At 22.8% G+C, this 24749-nt stretch overlaps 2 protein-coding genes across 9 annotated transcripts in view; one reads left to right on the top strand and one right to left on the bottom strand.

Moving 5' to 3' along the window:
• The window catches only part of LOC122512993 (inositol polyphosphate-5-phosphatase A), a 38046-nt gene extending 27707 nt beyond the window's left edge, over positions 1-10339 (bottom strand). The window contains exons 1-2 of the mRNA XM_043629208.1: positions 9930-10339; positions 1096-1137 (exon numbers count right to left, since the gene is read on the bottom strand). Of these exons, the coding sequence (XP_043485143.1) occupies positions 1096-1137; positions 9930-9986 (99 nt within the window). The 5' untranslated portion in view covers positions 9987-10339. The remainder of the gene's footprint in view (positions 1-1095; positions 1138-9929) is intronic.
• Positions 10334-24749, top strand: part of LOC122512994 (epsilon-sarcoglycan) — a 44142-nt gene continuing 29726 nt past the window's right edge. For 2 of the 8 annotated variants that reach the window (XM_043629209.1, XM_043629210.1), the window contains exons 1-5: positions 17599-17706; positions 18331-18469; positions 18554-18696; positions 21788-21963; positions 22045-22146. In XM_043629209.1, the coding sequence (XP_043485144.1) occupies positions 17686-17706; positions 18331-18469; positions 18554-18696; positions 21788-21963; positions 22045-22146 (581 nt within the window). In that variant the 5' untranslated portion in view covers positions 17599-17685. Of the gene's footprint in view, positions 10469-16833; positions 16959-17583; positions 17833-17917; positions 18060-18330; positions 18470-18553; positions 18697-21787; positions 21964-22044; positions 22147-24749 lie in introns of those variants that run through there. The other 6 variants (XM_043629213.1, XM_043629212.1, XM_043629211.1 and 3 more) reach the window with 6 other exon arrangements.

The raw sequence follows: 24749 nt of genomic DNA, 5'->3' as shown, positions 1-24749 counted from the left end.
CTTTTACAAGCGCCATCTATTAAAATTTTAATAATCTTATTAGTGTAAACAATATGGCGCCATCTTTGCTCGCGAAATACAAACGATTCAGTTGTGGCGCCATCTCTCGGCACCGCACTCTGTCGGTAAAACAAAATGGCGGCTCACTGTTTAAGCAGTTTGAATTTATTAAATAAAATTTTTTAATTTCCCGACAGGCAGGTTTGAATTCGCTAGTGGCGCCATCTGTCGGCGGTAGTCAGAACTAAAAAAATCGGTCGGTAAAACAGAGAACCCTTTGTAAGCCATTTGGAAGTTTGAAAATAAATTTTTAAATATCCCGCCAAGCAGGTTTAAATTCGCTAGTGGCGCCATCTGTCGGCGGTAGCCAGAACTAAAAAAATCGGTCGGTAAAACAGAGAACCCCTTGTAAGCCACTTGGAAGTTTAAAAATAAAATTTTAAATTTCCCGCCAAGCAAGTTTGGAATTCGCAAGTAGCGCCATCCAGCGGTGGCAGCAGGAACTACACTCGGTCGGTAAGGTAGAACACCCCTTTAAACCCACTTGAAAGTTAAAAAATAAAATTTTAAATTTCCCGCCAAGCAGGTTTAAATTCGCTAGTGGCGCCATCTATCGGTGGCAGCCGGAACTAACTCGGTCGGTAAAACAGAGCACCCCTTTTAACCCACTTAAAGCTATGAAAATAAAAATTTAAATTTCCCGCCAAGCACATTTGAATTTGCTAGTGGCGCCATCTAGCGGTTTAAGTTTAAATTAACTCGGTCGGTAAAACAGAGAACCCCTTGTAAGCCACTCGAAAGTTTGAAATTAAATTTTTAAATTTCCCGCCAAGCAAGTTTGAATTCGCTAGTGGCGCCATCTAGCAGTGCCAGCAGGAACTACACTCGGTCGGTAAAACAGATTCCTACCTTATCGGCTGAGTCAAGATTTCTGTCAGGTCCCTACCTTACCGACTGATGATAAAGTAGAAATCTACATTACCGACCGTAGGTACTTAGCCGAGATCAGAACCTGCCCCAGAACCCCCCTAGCTATACTACTTTTTAGCAAAAACCTAATTCTAGAAAATATAATATAGTCGGATATACACTTACCGATAAGAATTCCTCCGTCCATATTTTCAACATATTTTTCGGCTGAAAAAATTTGTTTCACATTAAAATAGTTACTATGTAATGTAATTTAAAGAGGAAAATGTATATTTTATAATATTTAATGAGAAATGCAGGGCTCGAACCAGTGAAAGTATTTTAAAAATACGGACTTTACGGACCAAAAAAATTAAAAATTACAGACCAATTATTACTGACAAAAATATAAACAGTCCGAGTCAAATAAAAGAACATTTTACTTAAAACTGTAAATTAAATTTTTTTCATAATTATAAAACATGAAGAAATCGATAACACCGAGTCGAAGACTCGGAGTGATCGACTTCTTCATGTTTTATAATTAAAATGACCGAGTGATAAAATCATTATCAATTCAATTATTATTTTCAAGAATTTTTAACTAATATTCTTCTTTAAATCGATTATTTTTAAAAATTTTCGAAAAAGTTCTTTGATAATTTTCAAATCCATTTCTTTACAGTTTACAATATTCAATTTTACGAAATTTCAATTATTATTCATAAATTCTTCAATTAAATATATACAGGCTTCATAGTGCCTCTAAAAAGTATTTTGGGGGAAATAGGGGACTGAAAATTAAAAAATAGGGGACTTTTAGGGAACCATGAAAATTGGTTAAATAAAGATAAAAATATAATTTATTTATACAGGGTTGCCACAAAAATTTAACTTCATTTTTCCCTGATTTCCAAACACAACTTTGACTTTTATTTTTCCCTGACCCTAAAGAATATTCTGATTCACTCTAAAAACTATTAGATATTCAAAAAATGTTCTACTAAATTTATTTACAAATTTCTTTAAAAGTAAAGTTATTCGAAAACATCAATAGTTTTATTTAAAATAAATATTTAATCATTTCTTTTTCATTGGAATTAAGGTGTTCAAAAATTTCAAATTTAAACCTTTTCAAATTGAACAACTCATAATTAATATTAAAGATGACCGACTGACAAAATCATTATTTTATTATTATAAGAATATTGTTACTGTAATTTCTTCAAAATTATTTGTTTCATTTCAATTCAATTAACATTTTCTAGAATTTTTAACTAAAATTCTACTTTAAATCAATAACATCATTATTAAACATTTTCAAAAAAATTAATTCTACAGAATTGTTAGTTAAAAGTACGAAAAACAATCATTTAATTCTACGAGAAATCAATTATTTAAATACAAAAATAAATAATATTGAATGTTTCTTAAAATTTAATTTTTACGAAGAATTGTATTAACAACTTTTGAAAATATTTAATTTCTTTTAAGGAATTTAATTAAAATTTTAATGAAATTTATTATATTAAAGAATTTTACAACAATTTTTGAAAATAATTGAAAACTTTTTGAAGAATTTTATTAAATTTTTTAAAAATAATTGAATTCCTGAGAAGAATTTAAATAATAATTTTTGAAAACAATTGAATTCATGAGAAGAATTTTATTAAAATTTTTGAAAATAATTGACTTTTTGAGAAGAATTTTAAAAAAATTTTTGACAATAATTTAATTCTTGAGAAGAATTTCCCTGTCTATTTGTAAAGATAATTTAATTCTTGACGAGAATTTAAAAAAAATTTTGAAAATAATTTAATTTCTGCAAAGTATTTAATTACTTTTCAAAAAAATTGAATTCTTCTGATAAATTTTGACATTTATCAAAATAATTGAATTTTGGAAAAGAATTTTATCAAAATTCCTTAGAATAATTGATTTTATGGGAAGAATTTATGCGATTTTGTTGTTTATCGAGCTAATTGAATTCTTCTGCAAAATTACTTGAAAATTTTTGAAAATAATTGATTTTCTGCGACGAATTAAATGTTATTTATGAAAATATTTGAATTATTGCAACGAATTTTATTGTTTTATTGAATAATTGATTGTTTTTTAAAATTGAATTCTTTCCTCAAGTTTTAATAAAATTTTTAATAATAATTGCATTTTTCTAGGAAGTTTTTAAAAATTTTATTAAAAATATTTGAAATTCTGCGATGAAAATAATTGAATTCGTAAATGAAATTTTATTATTTATGAAAATAATTGAATTTTTTCGTAGAATTGTATCAACAAATTCTTTCTATATAATTAAATCTGTTGATAAATTTTATGAAAATAGTAAATGGTATTTGAAAATTATTGAATTGCAAAAAACTTTTGAAAGTAATTGAACTTTTGCAAAGATTTTTATAAATTTTTAAAAATAATTGAATTTTTGGCGAAAAATTTTGATATTTGTAAAGATAATTGAATTCTAGACGAGACATTCGTGAAAATTTTATAAAAATAATTGAATTCTTGGGATGAATATTGTAACTTATGAAAATAATTGAATTTTGTAAAGAATTTTATTAAAAATTCCTAAAAATTATTGAATTTCTGTGAAGAATTTTGTTATTTATCAAGATAATTGCATTAAAACTTTTGTAATAATTAAATAATATTAAAAAATTCATTCCTGTCAGAAATAGAAAAAATTTTTGAAGGTTTTGTATTAGAATTAGTGGCAGTTTCATAGTTTACGAAGCTAAATTTGGTGTGAATTCATCATTAAAAGATAAAAGAAAAAAATAGGGGAAATTTTGAAAATAGGGTACGTTTAGGGGCCAAAATTAAAAAAAGGGGGCAATAATTTGCAACTTTTACAAAATACATGTTTTTCGTGTTTTTAATTATAATTCTTCTATAAATTAATTATTATAAATAACTTTTGAAAAACTTCTTTAAGAATTTTCAAATTTATTTGTTTACAATTTACAATCTATAAAAAAACGTGAATTAAACATTCTCAAAAAAATTAATTCCACAGAATTGTTAGTTGAAAAAATGAAGAATTCAGATTTTCAAAAATTTCAAATTCAAACCTTTTTGAAAATTCTAATATTCAATTATAATCTAAAATTTTAACTGAAATCCATTTTTAAATCAATTTCTATTAGAAAATTCTACGAGAATTCAAAGAAACTTATTAAAATTTTCAAAAATAATTGAATTTCTGTGAAGAATTTTATGAAAATGTAAAAAAATAATTGAATTCCTGCTAAAAATGATGTTATTTTTTAAAAGAATTGAATGTTCGGGAAGAATTCTGTTATTTATGAAAAGATAGTTGAATTCTTTCCAAGAACTTTTTATTTTGAATTTTTGAAAATAATTGAATTTCGGCAAAGAATTTTGTTATTTATAGAATGATAATTGAATTCTTGTCCAGAATTGTATTAAATTTTTAATAATAATTGAATACCTGCGAAGAAAATTATGAAAAGTTTAAAAAATAATTGAATTCCCAAAAAGCATTGTACTATTTATGAATATAATTGAATTCCTGAGAACGATTTTATTCGAAATTTTTAAAATAATTGAATTTCCAAGAAGAAATTTATTACTTTTAAAAATAATTGAATTCTTGTAATGATTTTTATTGTTTGTAAAAATGATTGATTCCCTACGCAGAATTTTATTATTTTGAAAGTATATTGAATTCTGGCGAAGAATATTATTACTCTTGAAAATAATTGAATTACTGCAATAATTTGTAACTTTTTCAAAAATTAAATTTTTTCGTGTTTTTAACTATAATTCTTCTATACTTAAATGAATTATTTTTAATAATTTTTGAAAAACTTCTTTAAGAATTTTCACATTTATTTTTCTACAATTTACAATCCACAATTTCAAAAAAAAAGCAATTAAACTTTGTCAAAAACATTAATTCCACAGAATTGTTATATAATCTAAAATTTTAACTGAAATCCATTTTTAAATCAAATTTTATTAGTAAATTCTACTAGAATTCAATTATTTAAATACAAAAAATCATTTATGAAATAATTGCATGTTTCTTAAAATTGAATTCTTTTGACGAATTTTAATAAAATTTTTAAGAATAATGACATTTTTCGAGAATTCTGATTAAAAATGTAATAATATTGTAATTGAAATTTTGTAATGAATTTCATTATTTATGAAAATAATTGAATTCCTAACAAGAATTTTATTATTTACAAAAGTAATTGAATCCCTGTAAAAATATTTTATTATTTATGAAAATAATTGAATGATTGCGAAGAAATTTATAAAAAAATTTTTAAATAATTGAATTTCTTTAAAAATTTTTATTATTTATGAAAATAATCAAAGGTTTGCTTAGAATATTATTAAATTTTTTTCAAATAATTGAATTATTTTATTAAAATAGTTGATATTAGAAATCATTGAATTGAAGAAAATATTTGAAAATAATTTAAATTTTGCCAAGAATTTTATGAAATTTTTTGAAAATAATTGAATTTCTGCGAAGAATTTTGATATTTATAATTATAATTGAATTCTTGACAAGAATTGTATTACAATTTTTAAAAATAATTGAATTTCTTGGAAGAATTTTGTAAAAAAAAAATTTTAATACTTGAATTCCTATACTACGAATTTTGTCCTTTATCGAAATAATTGAATTCTTACGAAGAATTTTGTTATTTATAAAAAAAATTGAATTCATGTCAAGAACTTTATTAAAAGTTTTGAAAATAATAAAATTTTACGAAGAATTTTATGATAAATTTTGAAAATAATTGCATTCCTGATGCTAAAAATGTTATTTTTGAAAATAATTGAATTTTTGAGAAGAATTTTATAAAAAATATTTAATAATAATTGAATTCCTGCGAAGAACTTTGTTCATTATGATAATAATAAATTAATAATTTAATTATTCTGAAGAATTTTGTTCTTTGTCAAGATTTTTGTTATTTACTCTTTATGAAAGTAGGGGAGTTATTACGAAGAATTTAAAAAAAAATTTATAAATAATTGAATTCCTGTGAGATTTTTATTGCTTATTATAAAAATAGTTAAATGTTTACGTAGAATTTTATTAAAAAATTTTTTGAATAATTGAATTCTTTTGGAAAATTTTATTAAAATGGTAGATATTAAATTGAGGGAAATTTTTGAATATAATCTAAATTTTGCCAAGAATTTTATTAAAATGAAATTTATTTTTGAAAATAATTGAATTTCGGAAAAAAATAAATTGAATTATTTCTAAAGATAATTAAAATTTTGACGAGAATTTAAAAAAAAATTTTGAACATAATTGAATTTCTACGAAGAATTTTATTACTTTTGAAAATAATTGAATGTCTGCAATCATTTCTAACTTTTTTAAAATTTCCAAAATTTTATCGTATAATAGAGCTGTCCAGCTTGACATCATTTTGGGAACCATGTGGTATTTTAGCGTAGATTTTTATTTTATCAACATTGATGTAAATATATAAATACATTTATTTACAACATATATATTCGTCGGTAAAATAAAAATCTATGCTAAATTACCACTTGGTTCCCAGAATGACGTCACACTGGACTGCTCTATTTACGAAGTTTTCGTCTTTTTTCAATCAAATTACGGACTTTACGGACCTTTTTTAAAAAAAACTGACTTTTACGGACTTGAAGCAAATTTACGGATTTTTACCGGATTTACGGACCTAGTTCGAGCCCTTGGGAATGCAAAAAAAAAGTGTTTCAATTTATTTGATGAATAAAATACTTAATAATAATAATTTAGTCTATTATTCATTCTAGAGCCATTGTTTGAAATTCTTATGATTAAAAGTATGTTTTTGTTGAAATGGACAAAGTTTATTTTCGTCAATCTTTCATGTGTAAATGTGAGTTTGGTCCGAAATAATACTTATATACAAACATGAGAAAACCACAGGTGTTTCTGTGTCACTTGTTTTCCGACAATTGAGTGTAGAAAATAAAGTGCATTCTTAATTAGCCGAGGCATACTTCAATGACAATAAGAGATTCTAGAATGAATACTTTTCAAATATTTTTATATTACTATTATGGTAATTAAAAAAAATAAATTATTTATAATTATAACTTGATTGTACCTACAATTTGTACATATTGTACACGACATACGTCAAATAAAATATATTTATGAAAAGAAGGAAAATTTTTCATTGAAATAACATCTCTCAGGGTATTATTTCGTAAAAAGTTTTTACTTGAGAAACAAACAAAAATTATCTTTAAAGTGTGCGATATTAATGATAAGGTGATTTAAAATTTAAGACATTATCTAAAAATATAATAACTGCATTCTTTCTATTTCTCGAAATAATTAAAGTTCTTGTTTCAAATAATATTTTTCAATTATAAAACTTAATTATTAGCTCTACACAGTAAGCAAATATGTTTGACAACATAAACACTAATATGCTGACCTTTTTCATTAATAATTAAAATAACAAGTTTACAAGAATTTATTTTTCTTTTCGCTAATAGCAAGAGTACAATTTGAATTTTCGCAAATGAAAATTAATAATCAGTATTACTAATTACTAATAATACTATTAATATAAATTATATTAATTATCCAGTGTAATCCTGATTTCAGGGCTCGGATTGTGCGACTTTATCGACTTTTTTCGACTTTTTTGTGAAAAAGTTTGAGTCAAAAAAATGTTCTGATACATTTATTTACAAATTTCTTTCAAATTTTTCGAAAACATCAATAACTTCTTTTTTAAATAAATATTTAATTATTATTTTTCAAAAGATTCAAATTCAAACCTTTTTGAAATTAAGCAACTTATAAAAAATTGTTATAAAACATGAAGAAATCGATCACTCCGAGTCTTCGACTCAGAGCAATCCATGTCTTCATGTTTTATAATAATTTAAGAGGATCGAGGGTTAAAATCATTATTTTATATTATATAAGACTTTATAAAAAAAAAATTTTTAATTATTTTTTATGAAAATACTTGAATTATTGTGAAGAAATTTATAAAACATTAGTAAGTAATTGAATTTTGATATTTACAAAGATAATTGAAATTTTGAGGAGAATAATTAAAAAAAATTTTTTGAAAATAATTTAATTTCTGCCACGAATTTTTTTGCTTTTGAAGATATTTGAATTTTGCAAAGAACTTTATCAGAACTTTTGAAAATAATTAAATTTCCAAGATGAATTTTATTATTTATGAAGATAATTAAAATTTTGAAGAGAAATTTAAAAAAAAATTAAAAATAATTGAATTTCTAGGATGAATTTTAATATTTATAAAGATAATTTAAATTTTGACAAGAATTTTATTAAAATTTTTGCAAATAATTGAATTTCAGAGAAGAATTTTATTACTCTCAAAGATAATTGAAATTTCGAACAGATTTTTTTAAAAATGTTTAAAAGTAATTGAATTATAGCAGAAGAATTTTGATATTTATAAACATAATTGAAATTTTGAGAAAAATTTTGAAAATAATTGAATTTCTAGAATGAATTTTATTATATTTATAAAGATAATTTAAATTTTGACAAGAATTTTATTCAAATTTTTGCAGATAATTGAATTTTAGAGAAGAATTTTATTACTCTCAAAGATAATTGAAATTTTGAACAGATTTTTTTAAAAATGTTTAAAAGTAATTGAATTATAGCAGAAGAATTTTAGTATTTATAAACATAATTGAAATTTTGAGAGTAATTAAAAAAAAATTTTTTAATTAATTTAATTTCTGCCAAGAATTTTCTTACTTCTGAAGATAATTGAATTTCTAGAACGAATTTTATTATTTATAAAGATAATTGAAATTTTGACAAGAATTTTATTAAAATTCTTTGCAAATAATTTAATTTTAGAGAAGAATTTTAATAATATTATTCACAAAGATAATTGAAATTTTTAACAGATTTTTTTTTTAAAGTAATTGAATTTTGCAGAAGAATTTTGATATTTATAAACATAATTGAATTTCTTTAAAGAATTTTCGTACTTTTGAAGATAATTGAATTTTGCAAAGAATTTCATCAGAACTTTTGAAAATAATTAAATTTTTATGCGATGAATTTTATTATTTATAAATTTTTGACGAAAAATTAAAAAAAAATTTTTGAATATAATTGAATTTCTGCGAAGAATTTTGTTACTTTTGAAAATAATTGAATTTCCGAGAAGAATTTTATTAAAATTTTTTTTAAAATTGAATTTCGGAGAAGAATTTTATTGTTTATAAAAATAATTGACATTTTAAAGAGAGTTTTTTAAAAAATTGTTAAAAATATCTAATTAAAATTTTGCTATGAATTTTATTATATTTTTTAAATTTTATTCCGGATTGTTTGATATTAATGTTTATGTTGTCGAGAAATGTGATTTTTTTACAATTTTGTGTTTTCTTTTTGTCGTTTTTTTCTAAGATTTCATGCGACTTTTTCGGAAATTTTATGCGACTTTTCGTGACTTTTGTTGTAAATTTATGCGACTAAAGCGACTTTTTTTTGAGTCTTAAAGACGATCCGAGCCCTGTGATTTCTAATTTTCTTTTTGAAAATAATGCAATATTATTAATTACTGGATGGAATCACTAAAAAATTAATAATCAGTATTTTAGCAACTTTTTTTTATGACAATGAAAAGTTTCACTCGTTCAAAAAGACCGGCATTAGCTTAATCAAATCGTTTCGAACCGGTTTTGATCGAGTTCGTACGCACTCGATTGTCGTTCAAATTCATTCATGAATAGCGCGCCGACTATTAAAAAAAATGCACGCAGAGTATTTAAAAACGGCAAATAAGCATTTCAATTTCAACCAAGAACGATTTCAACAAAAAGATACTTTTTTTGATTCAACTCGAAAAATCCTATCCTATCAATAACTCTATGTAAAGACCAAATATAATCGTTCTGATAAGAGAAAGGAATGATAAAATAAAAGAATAATTAAAACAATTGTCTTTGTCTTTTTTTTCCATAAAATCAGCACTTACCTCTTCAAAAATACTACCGACATTGGCGGTAATAAGAACGACAGGAAGACCCGCCATTCTTAACAAAATTATTTTCTTTTTCTTTTATTGGCGAGAAGGCGAGAATCGGACAGACACCTGCCAAAAATCCTGCCCTGAACGGAGGATTCACAGTTTTATATATAAATAATAATAATAATTAATCCGTGTTGTCGCACGCTTTGACACCAGCACTCAACTGACAAGCAGAAGTGAACACCAACAGCACAAGTTCACAATTGTACGGACACAACCGAGTCAGAAAATTACCCCCTTCACGTCCCTTGGCAGCACAACAATGAGGGTCAGCGACAATTGATTCAACCCCCGTGCCGAAAATTGGCCACGGTCGTGATCCGCACCTTGCTGGCATCTAGTCTTGTACTGCAAATACACATTAACCAAATAATACGATCGCTGGCGTACGAGAAAAGTTGTATGTGTTAAATATATCGGTTCGAGTGAAACCACGCCTACTGAAGACGTCAATAGGCAGTGCCGTAATTCACAGATACGCATGGGTATACGATTTTCCCAAGGCCCTATTTTTACATTGTAAACAAAATCAACTTCTTCAGCTCTCAACTTCTTCATTTAACAATCAACTTAATCAATTTCAATTTAGAACAAAAATTACTCATTTTTCATTATTTTTTTTTTAAATCAATTATAGTATACCTACTATGAATAAGTTTTTTATTTATTTACAGTCAAACTGTAAAAAGCTTTTTTATAACGATTTATAAAATTGTTTTTAATTTTTCAGTCATTCCTGAATAAGAGAAAACTGTCTTTGAGTCTTTGTCTCTATCTAAATTTGAATACAGTACGCGCGAATTCGTTTGCACCAATTGGGATAGAAGTTCACTATATAATTTTTAGTAGAAAATTATTACATACTGTGAATAATTTAATAATTTACTAACTTTATAGAGGAAAATTATACAAATTAACTGTAATAATTTGAATGTTCTTTCATTCATTCATTCACTTTTTCTGTCCCTCACACTCTGAAGTTGTCTTTTGTTTATAATTTTGTTATTTATTATTAACTTTAGACAGATTGTATATTATATTAATGTTATAATTATTTTTATTATAAAATTAATCCAAAATTGTAATGACAAATAGAAATCATCAGAATTTTTTTCACTTCTTTTCATTACAGGGTTGCCACGCTTTTTCTCATTTCACAATTCCCTGACTTTTCCAGGTTTTCCAGGTTAAAAAACGTAATTTTTCCAGGTTTTTAAAACTACATTTATATTTTACAAAATTTTGTTTTTAATTTTATTCTTAATTTTACCAAACTCCCTGATTTTCAGACAAAACGACTTTTTTCCTGTTCTATTACATTTATTTACGAATTTCTTTAATTGTAAATTTACTCAAAAACATCAATAACTTCCTTTTTAAATGAATATTTAATCATTATTATTTTTTTACAGAAATTAAAATTTTCAAAAATTTTAAATTCAATTATACCTACATATAATAATTAAAACTTGATACCATCATTATTTTATATTATAAAAATATTGTTACTGTCATTTCTTCAAAATTATTTTCATTTCAATTCAATTCTTCATTTCCATAATTTTAAACTAAAATTAAATCAATAAAAAATCAATTAATCAATTAATCAATTTTTTAAAATAATTTTTGAAAAAGTTCTTCTTTGAGAATTTTTAAATCCATTTGTTTACAGTTCAGTTTTACCTAAACTTTCGATTATTCTGACATTCTTCAATTAAATAAATTAGAAATTAAAAACTTGAAATAATTAAAAAAAATTTCCATTTAACTTTTTTAAAAAATAACTTCTAGAGAATTGTTAATTAAAAGTATGAAAACTTCAAATTTTCTAAAAGATTTTTTGATTTGAATTTTAACTGAAATTCATTTTTAAATCAATATTTACTAGAAAAATCCACGAGAATTCAATTATTTAAATACAAAAATAAATATTTTATTAAATAATTGAATGTTTCTTAAAATTGAATTTTTTATAAAGACAAAAAACAAAAAAAAAAAAAAAAAAAAAAAAATTTTTAAATAATTTAATTCTCTTGACAAATTTTAATAAAATTTTTAAGAATAAGTTTATTTTCCGGCTATTTGATTAAAATTTTATTAAAAATAATTTAATTTCTCCAAAGAGAAAAGAGTTTTTAAAACTTTTTTTTTTATAAGAGTTTTTGAAAATAATTGAAATTTTGCCAAGAATTTTATTAATGTTTTTGAAAATATTTACAAAGTTGAAGTCCACAACGTTTATCAACGAAAGAAATTTATTTAATACATTCAAGTATTATTTTTAATTTAATATTTAATTGTAAAATAATTATTAGCAAAATATGAACATCAATCTTTCTTTCTAAATATTTTTGTGTCAATATTGCTGCGTCATTTTTAATTAATTTACTAAGTGAACAATTTTTTTTCGTTGATCAACGTTGTGGACTTCAACTTGGTAAATATTTGAATTTCGGAGAAAAATTTATAAAGATTATTGAAATTTTGACGAGAATTTTTGTAAATTGTTGAACACAATTAAATTTTTGCGAAGAATTATATTACTTTTGAAAATAATTGAATTCTTGAGACGAATTTTATTAAAATGTCTTTTTAAATAATTGAATTTCTAAGAAGAATTTTACTAATTTGAAAAATAATTGAATTTATGCAATCATTTGTAATTGCTTTAACATTCAATTTCTTTTAGTGTTTTTAATTAAAATTCTTCTATAAATCCATTATTTTTAGTAATCAATTAAAAATATATATATATTAAAAAATTTAACTAATTTCAGAAGAATTGGAATAATTAAATTTTCTCAAAAATTTACGTTCTTTAAGACAATTTCTAGTTAAATTCATTCAAAATTGAAATTTTACAAAATTTCAAATTAAAATCTTTTGAAATTCATCTGTACTTATGGAAATTGTAAACGTAACTTTTTTAAAATTTAATTAATTTTGGAATATCTATGTAAAATTAGATTTCAAGAATAAACTTTAGAAAATAACAATTTTTTCAGGATTTCGATCAAAATTTCCTAACTTTTCTAGGTTTTTTCAAGGTTTATGAAATTCCCTGACATTTCCAGGTTTTCCAGGTTTCCAGGTTGCGTGGCAACCCTGCATTAAAAGACTAAAATTTTCTTTACTTCTATAAACAAAATTAGAAAATTGCTGAACAACTGTGATTGAGAAATAGAAAATTTATTTATTTTGCATTATTTTTGTTTATGAATCACAATTTTTTCAACAAAATTATTATTTTGTTTTAGAAAAAGAGGAAAAATATTTGCACAATTCCTATTTTTAATCTTATTTTTGGAACAGGATTTTCCACAGGAATTAAGACATTAAAAAATTTCAAATTCGAACCTTTTTTAAATGAAACAACTACTAAATGTATTTATTATAAAACATGATTTCTTCATGTTTTCTAATAATTAAAGATGATCGAGAGATAAAATCATTATTTTATATTACAAGAAGATTGTTACTGTAACTTCATCAAAATTATTTTCATCATTTTAATTCAATTATTATTTTCTAGAATTTAAAATTATTCTTTATGAAAATAATAATTGGATTCCTTAAAAAAATTTTATTATTTATGAAAATAATTGAATTGCAGTCAAATTTTTATTATTTATGAAAATAATTAAATGTTTACGTAGAATTTTATTAAAAATTTTTTTAAATAATTGAATTCTTTTTGGGAAATTTTATTAAAATAGTAGATATTGAAAATCATTAAAATTAGAAAATTTTTTGAAAATTATTGAAATTAGGACAAGAATTTTTTTGACGTTTATGAAAATAATTGAACTTTTGAGAAGAATATTTTGTTATTTATAAATATAATTGGGATTTTTACGAGAATTTTTTAAAAATTTTGAACATGGTTGAATTTTATTTATTTTTTTTTTTTTTAAAATAATTGAATTTCTGCAATTATTTGTAATTTCTCCAAAATTGAATTTTTTTTTAGTGTTTTCAACAAAAATTTAAATTAGAAAATTTTAAAATTCTATTATTTTTAAAATTGCTAATTTTATTTTAAAAAGGTAGTAAGAAGTTAGCCGCGCGTTGTAGCGCGCAAATTATTGCTAGTTTCATAGTAAAATTAATTAACTATAATAATCTTCGTATTTTATTCTTTCATTCATTCTGTCTGTCCACACACTTTGAAGTTATAGTTTTTTGTATATGCTTTTATTTTTTATTGTTTAGAAAATATTGTTTGACAAATCGAAAATATGCAGGTATTTTTCATGATTTATAATAAAATATTTGAAATTAGAAAATTTTAAAAAAATTATGATAAACAAATAAATTTTGTTTTTTCTAACAAATTTTGTTTGATTGATCTAAATTATGCAAATTTCTTTCCTTTTTATTTATAAAAAATATTAGAAAATTGTTAATTATTAAGAAATAGGAAATACTTATATCAATTTTATGCATAATTTTTAATTCTCAATAACAATATTGTGTTCACAAACTGATTCTTTTCTTTGGGAAAAAAAACATTACATTATTCCCGTTTCTTAATATTTTTGTAGAAAATTCTCAATTTTCATAAAGAAATAATTTGCATCATTTCAATTTCTTAATGACAATAATTGCTTCAATAAAATTCAAAGTTTTTTTAAAAATTAAGGGAGAAAATGTTTATAAATTCTATATTTGTCAATTGTAAATTTTAATTGAAAACGAAATTGAAAATTTTTAAATTTTTAGAAAATAAAGGAAAAAATTTTACTCAAAAAAATGTTCTATTACATTTATTTACAAATTTCTTTAATATTGTAAAATTATTCGAAAACATCAATAACTTCTTCTTTAAATAAATATTTAATTATTATTGTTTTTCCACAGGAATTAAGATTTTCAAAAATTTTAAATTCAAACCTTTTTGATATTAAACAACTTATAAAAGTATTATCATTATTTTATATTAAGAATATTGTTTATTTATTTATTCATTCATTGTTACTGTAACTATTTTTAATAATTGAATTCTTTTAACAAATTTTAATCATTTTTAAGAATTATTACATTTTTTGAGGAATTCGATTAAAATTGTATTAAAAATAATTAAAATTAAAATTTTTAAAAAAATTTATTATTATTGATAATAATTAAATGTTTGCGTACAATTATTTTATTAAAATTTTTTTTAAATATGTAATTGAATTCTTTTCAGAAATTTATTAAAATAGTATAGATATTGAGAATCATTGAAATGAGAAAAATTTTTGAAAATAATTGAAATTTTGACAAGAATTTTATTACTTTTGAAAATAATAGAATTTATGCAATCATTTGTAACATCACCAAAAATCAATTTTTTTTAGTGTTTTTAACTAAAATTCTTCTATAAATCCATTATTTTTAATAGTTAATTAATAAAAAATGTAACTACTTTCAGAAGAATGTGAATTATTAAAATTTTTTAAAAATATAGTAATTTTTAAAATTTCCAATTAAATTCATTAAAAATTCATATTTTCTAAAATTTCAAATTAAAACCTTTTGAAGTTGATCTATTTATGAAAATTGTAAACGCATAACTCTTTGAAAATTGAATTAATTTTGAAATATTTAAGTAAAATTATTCATTAAATAATAATTTTATGATATATAATTACAATAAGATCTGAACTTACCCGGGTTCCATCCATCCATCAAGCCCCGGCCCGGGGCACGATGGTCAACTGATTCTTACGTTTACGATTAAGGTTATGTTTCTATTTTGCTTTGGGCCCTTTGATGGGCTTTGGCCCACATTTCTTATGGGTTAAAATTTCCAAAACCATATGTCTTACGTAATTTATGGACTTCCCCTGAACTTGTGTGCAGGGTTGGGCACGTAAAGTACTTCAGGTACATTACGTGGTTTTTCTACAGTAAAATACCTCGTATTTTTTAATTTTGTCTTTATACACAATCGTCATGTATTTTTTTGGGGAGGGCAGGGTTGGGCGCGTAAAATACCTCAGGTAAATTACATGGATTTTTACAGTAAAATACCTCGTATTTTACTTCAAAAGTTTTATACACAATGTATTTTTTGGGGGAGGGGGGTAAAATACGTATTTTACCTATGTAAAAAACCAAGTATTTTACGTCAAAAACCTCGAGTGACGCGTCACTTCCCAACACTGGGGGAGGGGGATAAAAGACGTATTTTACCTCCCACCAGCACAATAAAATGCATTGTGTTTAAAATTGTTGAGGTAATTTACGTACGTAATATACGTAAAAAAAACCATGTAATTTATGTGACGTATATTAATTACGTGTGCAACCCTGATTTTACAGCTATAAGTATATACACTGTAAAAAAATCTGGTGTAAATTTACTATGTCCGACGTTGGAAAGTTTGGTCACTATGTCCGACGTGGTATTTTTACACGCCGACTGTAATCTACATAACCTGCAAATATTTTTTGAAATAATATTTTCAGTCGTAACTTTTTGTATTTATGAAATATTGCCCAAAACTTTTTGTAATATTATTATTTACTTATAAATTAGCATATTATACTTTCTATAAATGTACATTATATACACTTTTTTAGAGTTATTTATAAAAACTTGAAAATTTTTTGAAAATTTTAAAGGAATAAGAAAATTACATTCGCCATGTAATTATACAGATCGTGCGACGTAATATTACGTCAAAGTGTAGAAATACACGCAATGTAAAAATACCACGTCGGACATAGTGATCAAATTTTCCTACGTCGGACGTAGTAAATTTACACAAAACTATTAAATTACATAGTCGTATAATGTAAAATTATTAAAAATAGTAAAACTACTTTTGGAACGAAATAAATTTACTACGTACAACCTATAATTTTGATGTGTGAAATTACAAGTTTCGTGTTATTTTACACCAGATTTTTTTACAGTGTATGTACTATATATGGGGCAAAACATATAATTATGGGACCTTGAAAATTTTTGAAGTTGAAAATAATATTGTAAATAATTTTTTTTATCACCAGCTTGTAGATCGTGAAAAACCCTTTAAAAATCACTATTCATACTTTTAATTTGGTTATAATTTTACTTATCAATATATTAAATCGAAAAAAATGATATTTTCAAAAAAGTCAAAATTTTGAAACTCCATAACTCAAAAAATATTTTATCAAATTCAAAAAAAAATTTATATGTACACTTCTACTAATAATAGTAACATTTTAACAAAGTTTCGAGAAAACTCAACAACATAAATATTTTTTGACCTGGACAGTATAAAGTTGAGGAATTTTGCCCCATATGCATATAGATATATTTTTAAACGAAAAAATTATTTTTCTTAAAGAAATACTTCAAAATTAAGTAGTAAAAATAAAAATGTTGAGTTGCTAATTTTATTTAAATATAAAAACACATGTTTTAATAATTTTCTGATGTTTTAAATTTGTATTTTATGACCATTGAATTTCTTGCAAAAAGTTATACATACTAATATATAAAAATAATTTTGTCAATTTTTTGTCTAATTGAAGATCTTAATGTATTCAAAAATTTAGCCAAACCCATCCATATACGAAATTTTTGTTTGTTTTTGGTCTTTTGGAGAAATATTAATTCATAAAAATTGTTGTCAAAAAGGAAAACACTCCTGCATTCGTAACCTATAAGACCGGCGCAGACGCATCTCGAGGAAATTGGTTTCTGGGGTTTCTGGTCTGGAGGTCGATGATATCAACAACAAATTTTGTAGGTAGAATATCTTCATGTTCTTACATTAAAATAGGTCTCATTATGACCGTAAGAAAGTTTTGAATTACATTAATGCGCTAAACAATCTTTTCACTTTACCGAACGAACGATCGATATAATCAGGTAACTTGTTTATATGCTCATTATTTTTTCTACTTTACAAAGTAATAATATTATACCTCTATCATGTCTTAACCTGTCAGAGTGTCAGGAAGCAAGTTCCTTAAGTCTGTGTCGTCTGCTATGTTTCAAAAATATTATTTTAACTCTAATCTGCTTATAATCTTTCTCGAATAATGTCAATTTTTAGAATCATAATTTATACATTGGAATAAAATTCAAGTCTTTTGGTAGATTCTTGATTATTAATGTTTGTTTCTTAGTAATAAATTTTTTATTAATAATTATCGTTCTTTATCAGGAAAAAATTAATAATATAATAATTGTGATTATACATTTCTCAATAAAAAATCTATTCTGGACAGTCATTTAAAAAAACTTGTTTGTAACATTCTATCTAAATAAAGTCTAAAACATTTAAATTGCTTTTAGCAAGTATTTAAAAGCAGTTCTAATGTTTAAACAAGTTTTAAAATAAAAACAGTTTGTTATTGTTTTCAGCTGTTTAAAATGACAAAACACATATTACTAACTTTCGTTTTGCTGTCTTTATGGAGCATCGTTAGCACTGAAAACATCTTAACGTCTCAGGTGTTCGTCATTCCGATATCTCCTGATATTTTTGGGTGGAATATGGAAGGTAAGGCGTGTTTTTTTATTTTTTCTTTTTTTATGTTTTATTATAACTAATTTCAATTCTTTCACACTTGCAAATATATTTCAGGTTTTTATACACGTCGATTTTCTTATCAATCATCACTACTTAATGCACCAGATTTACCATCATGGATTCATTATGTCTATAGTGAAAGAGCTCGACAAGGATATTTGTATGGAGTTCCTCCAAGAAGTCAACAAGATTTTAAAGTAAATAATTAAGAAATCCTTATTTTTGCAACATTAATCTCTAAAGTTCATTTTTATACACAGGAAACAATGAGTAAGTTCTTTTTTTTCTAATAATATATACACAGGGCTCGAACCAGTGAAAGTATTTAAAAATACGGACTTCACGTACCAAAAATGAAAAATTACGGACCAATTGCTGACAAAAATATAAGCAGTCCGAGTCAAATAAGAGAACATTTTACTTAAAACTAGAAATTCAATTTTTCATAACTATAAAACATGAAGATATCGATAACTCCGAGTCGAAGACTCAAACTGGTCGATTTCTTCATGTTTTATAATAATTAAAGATGACCGAGTGATAAAATCATTTACAATTCAATTATTACTTACAAGAACTTTTAACTAAAATTCTTCTTTAAATCGATTATTTTTAATAATTTTAGAAAAAGTTCTTTGACAATTATAATTTTCAAATCTATTTCTAATAATTTAAAATTATTATTCAATGATTTTCATAAATAATAACATTTTTTACAGGGATTCAAATATTTTCATAAATTCATAATAAAACTCATCGCAGACTTTCAATTTTTTTAAATTTTTAATACAATTTTAATGGAATTCTTCAAAAAATGTAATTATTCTTAAAAATTTTATTAAAATTCAGCAAAGAAATTCAATTATTTTAAAAACTTTTACTTCCATTTATTTATTACAATTTAAGTTTTATTTTCAATACATTTTTAATTAAATGTCTTCAAAAAATTGAATTATTTTCATAAATAATGAAATTCTTTGTAAGAATGAAATTTTTTTCAAAATAATTTTTATAAAATTCTACGTAGAAATTTAATTAATTTCAAAAATTTGTCTAAATTTAATTATTTTTAATGTCTACTATTTCAATCAGATTTCACAAAAGAATTCAATTATTGAAAAAGATATTTTAATAAAATTCGTCTCAGGAATTCAATTATTTTCAAAAGTATTCTAATTCTTCGCAGAAATTCAATTATGTTCAAAAATTTACAAAAATTCTCGTCAAAATTTCAATTATCTTTATAAAAAATAAAATTCCTTTTCGAAATTCAATTATTTTCAAAAATTAGGTAATAAAATTATTGGCAGAATTTCAATTATTTTTAATAAAATTTTCATCAAATTTCTCAACAAATAAAAGTATTCTTAAAAATTTTATTAAAATTTGCCAAGAGAATTAAATTATTTAAAATTTTTTTTGATAAAATTCTTTATATGAAAATTGTTAATTTATTTTATGAAACCCATTTTTTTGAAGAATTTTAATTTCAATTCTGGTGAAATTTGTTAAATTTTCTAAAATGTAATTAATTATTAAAAATAATGGATTTATAGAAGAATTTTAGTTAAAAACATTTTAAAAATATTAATGAATTTTGAAAAAGTTACAAATAATTGCAGAAATTGAATTATTTTCAAGTTAATAAAATTCTTCTCATAAAATTCAATTATGTTCGATTTTAAATTTTAAAAAATTTCAATTTCGAATGAATTCAATTAGAAATTTTAATGAACTTAGATTTTCGAAAAATTTTAATAATTCAAAATCTTTTAAAATTAGTTAAATTTGTCAATTTATATTTAATTAATTATTAAAAATAATGGATTTATAGAAGAATTTTAGTTAAAAACATTTTTAAAAATATTGGATTTCGGAGAAGTTACAAATCATTGCAGAAATTCAATTATTTTCAAATTAGTAAAATTCATCTCACAAAATTCAATTTTGTTTAAAATTAAAAAAAAATTCTTGTTAAAATCACAGTTACCTTTATAAATAACAAAATTTTTTTTCAAAATTCAATTATTTTCAAAAATTTCAATAAAATTCTTGTCCTAATTTCAATTATTTTCAAAATTTTTCCTTAATTTAATGATTTTCAATTTTTATTATTTTTTTAAATTCCTAAAAAGAATTAAATTCTTTGAAACAAATTTCAATAAAATTCTTCGCAATATTAATTTATTTTCATAAATAATAAAACTCATCACATAATTTCAATTATTTTTAATACAATTTTTATCGAATTCCTCAAAAAATGTAATTATTCTTAAAAATTTGATTAAAATTCGTCAAAAGAATTTAATTATTTGAAAATTTGTTGATAAAATTCTTTAGAAGAATTATATTTTAAGAAACATTTAATTATTTAATAAACTATATTTACTCTTGTATTTAAATAATTGATTTCTCGTAGAATTTTCTATTAAAAATTGATTTAAAAATTAATTTCAGTTCAAATTTTAGATTATAATTGAATATTGAAAGCATTATAGCGTGAATTTTAGAAATAATTGAATTTTGAAAAGGTTTTAAATTAAAATTTTTGAAAATTTGAATTTTTCGTACTTTTAACTAGCAATTCTGTAGAATTAATTTTTTTGAAAAGTTTAATGGAATTTTTTTTAATTATTTAAAGTTTCTAATTTCTAATACATTTAATTGAGGACTGTCAAAATTTCATAAAATTAAATTGTAAAAAAAAAATTTGAAAATTCTCAAAGAACTTTTTTAAAAATTATTTTAAAAAATTGACTTAAAGAAGAATAATTTTAGTTGAAAATTCTAGAAATGAATAATCGAAATAAAGAAAATAATTTTTGAAGAAGTTACAGTAACAAAGTAGCAAGTTTTATAATAAAATATTCTTTTATGTTATTGCTTTCTAAATTTTAAAATTTTTAGAATTTTAGAATTTTTTTTGCTTTTCTAAATTCTTTTTGAATTAGTAAAAATCTTTACTAATTTGAATATTTTCGAATAATTTTCGTATTAAAAACCTGGAAAATTTCCGTTTTTTAACCTGGAAAACCTGGAAAAGTCAGGGAATTTGAAAAGAACAAAAGCGTGGTAACCCTGTTTAAGAAAATTGTTTTTGAGGTTCGTTGTCGAGAAAAAAGTCCTTATGAAGAGAATTCCGTTTGAATTTTTAATTTATGTAAAATAAATTGCCCCATTGCTATGTAACATAGATCTGGAAAAAAGAAAATTAATGTGTAGAATTTTTTAATGTCATTTAATATAATTTGAATGAAATTGCCAAACAATGCGTAATTGAAATTGCAGCTGGAAATCATTGGCTTAGATAAAAAGACTTACGAGACGAAAAACAAGATCTTAGATTTAAAAATCCTGGAAAATGAAAATCTGACCAAGTATGAAATACAATTGAAAATAGACAATCTAAATGTGGAGGATATGTTGGATTCAAAAAGGGTAGATGAACTCCTTGATGTATTCAGGTTAAACAAAATTTTTTCTCTATTTTCTAGGTCTTTGGTTTCTTGACTTTTGTGGCTCAGCTCATAGATATATATTTTTAGAAAGAAACTTTGGAAAGAAGCCGCAGACTTGCAACTGACTTTTTTGGTATCGGCAGTGGAACTTGGTGCTCGGTTGCCACTCCAACCTGGTGAAGGCGAAGGGTAGGAATAAAGATGAAATTTTTAATAAACATTTAACGGCAACAAGTGGATCAATGCATTTTATTTCGACTAAACTGGCCACCGACTAATTTTAAAAAATTGTAATACTATGGAATATTTAGTGTTTTAGACAATAAGTCACCTTGCACATGAGTAGGCAAAAGGGGTTGTAAAATATCAATTTAAATTCATAGTTTACAATAAATATATAAATTGCTTTTTAATCTTTTCATTTTTAGATTTTGAAAATATGAAAATCATTCCTGCAAAGTACAAAATATTATAATTTTTTTAAATTAGTTGTCTACCAGATTAGTCAAAATAATATGGATTAACCCAAGTGTATTTTTGGTTAAGGGAAAATGTCATACTTTACAGAAAATTATTTTTTTTATTCATTTGTGTTTTACGTATTTATTTATAAACTAGCGACATATACCTCACTCGCTAACGCTCGTTCGATTGTATTTAAACTTATTTGTTTTTACTTATTTATTTTTATTTATTTGAACTAAGTAAATATTTTAATTTATGGTATCAAATAAATAGTTATTTGAACCAAATACAAATTACTTAAGTCAATTAAATAGAATAATTTGATCTAATAAATATTGCTTTAAATCAATTATGAAAATTACTTGATTCAATAATGCATAGTTTTTAATTAAAATAAATATTTATATTTGCATCAATAAAATAATTTTTTTGAAATAACTAAACTTAGAAGGTTAGGTTTTGAATGTTAGCCTGATTCTCTGGATAATTAGTAAGAAAAGGGCGAAGATACGTCTATTCTTTTCTTACTAATAGGATTTTCTGTAATGTCGGTCGTTCTCTAACTTAATATAATAGAGTGGATTACTATATCCGCAAGCGAGAATGTTGTATAACACTGTTTATTCTAAACTTTTTGCAGGCATTTTTTTATTTATATTTCCATATATTTTGTCATACAATATTTGACATCAACTAAATTAAAAAAAAGTCCGACAAACTTTATTAAAACGGTACCTAATAAAATACCTAAAAATACCTTTTTACTGTAGAACCTCCTTAAGGAGTTATGACACTCTAAAGGATAAAAACTAAGAATTTTTTTTTTTTCTTAAAAATAAAAAAAAAAAATTTCTTTCTTCTTTAAACTATGAAGTCAATCAAAATTATGATATGAGGACTTTATTGTACATTATTTCAAGGGTAAAAAAAATTATTTATAAAATTTCATATTGATCGATCCGTAAATTTCCTTTAAGTCCGTAAAACTCAGGTTTTTTTTAAAAAAAAGCTCCGCAAAGTCCGTAATTTGATTGAAAAGGGACGAAAAGATCGTAAATTGTACGATATAATTTTGGCAAATTACGTCACGCAAATTTAGACATTTTTCAACCCCCCCCCCCTCCCCTACGTCACATTTTGTTACATAGAAATTGGTAATTTTTACACAGGGTGTCACAAAACTGTAGACCCCCCTCTCCCCTCAGCATGTGACGTAATATATGAATGATCCCTTCGCAGAAATTCAATTTTTTTTTTTTTTTATTCTTCTCTGAAATTCAATTATTTTCAAAATTTATCATTAAATTCTAGCGCAAATTCAATTATTTTTAAAAATTGTAATAGAATTCTTGTCAAGAATTCAATTATCATTATAAATATCAAAAATTCTTTCAAAAAATTCAAAATAACAAATTTTTTAGCAGGAATAATTAAATTATTTTCAAACACTATACATAAAATTCTTTGCAGAAATTCAATTATTTTCAAAAATAACAGAACTTTTAGAAGGAATTCAATTATTTTCAAAATTTATCATAAAATTCTTCGCAAAAATTCTATTATTTTCAAAACTTTTAATAACGTTCTTGACAAGAATTCAAATTTTAAAAAAAATAAACAAAATTCTTTGTAAGAATTCAATTATTTTCATAAAGGATAAAATTCTTAGTATAGAAATTAGATTATTTAAAAATTTTTTTTACAAAATTCTTTGAAGAAATTCAATTATTTTAAAGAATTGTAATATAAAATTCTTATCAAGAATTCAATTATCATTATAAATATTAAAAATTTTCGCAGAAATTCAATTATTTTCAAAAATAACAAAATTTTTAGCATGATACAATTATTTTCAAACACTAAATAAAATTTCTTCGCAGAAATTCAATTATTTTCTTAACTTTTCATAATTTTTTTCGCAGATATTCAATTATTATTAAAATAATGTAATACAATAAAATTCTGAAAAAGAATTCAATTATCGCATTATAAATGCCAAAACTATTTGCAAAAATTCAATTATTTTAAAAAATTTCATAAAATTCTTCGCAGAAATTTAATTATTTTTAAAACATTCAAATAAAGTTCTTGGGCAAGAATTGAAATATTATCTTTTCATAAATAACAGAATTCTTCCTAAAAATTCAATTCTTTTAAAAAATAACATTTTTTGCAGGAATTGAATTATTTTTTACAATTTTCATAAAATTCTTCGCAGACATTCAATTATTTTCAAAACATTCAAATAAAGTTCTACTAAAGAATTTAAATATCTTTTCATAATTAATAGAATTCTTCCCCAAAAATTCAATATTTTTTAAAAAATA

The sequence above is a fragment of the Leptopilina heterotoma genome, unplaced genomic scaffold (genome assembly GCF_015476425.1).
Source record: "Leptopilina heterotoma isolate Lh14 unplaced genomic scaffold, ASM1547642v1 Lhet_130, whole genome shotgun sequence".
NCBI lineage: Eukaryota > Metazoa > Arthropoda > Insecta > Hymenoptera > Figitidae > Leptopilina > Leptopilina heterotoma.
Note: the sequence above shows the minus strand (reverse complement) of the source record. Positions and strands in the feature narration are given on the sequence as shown.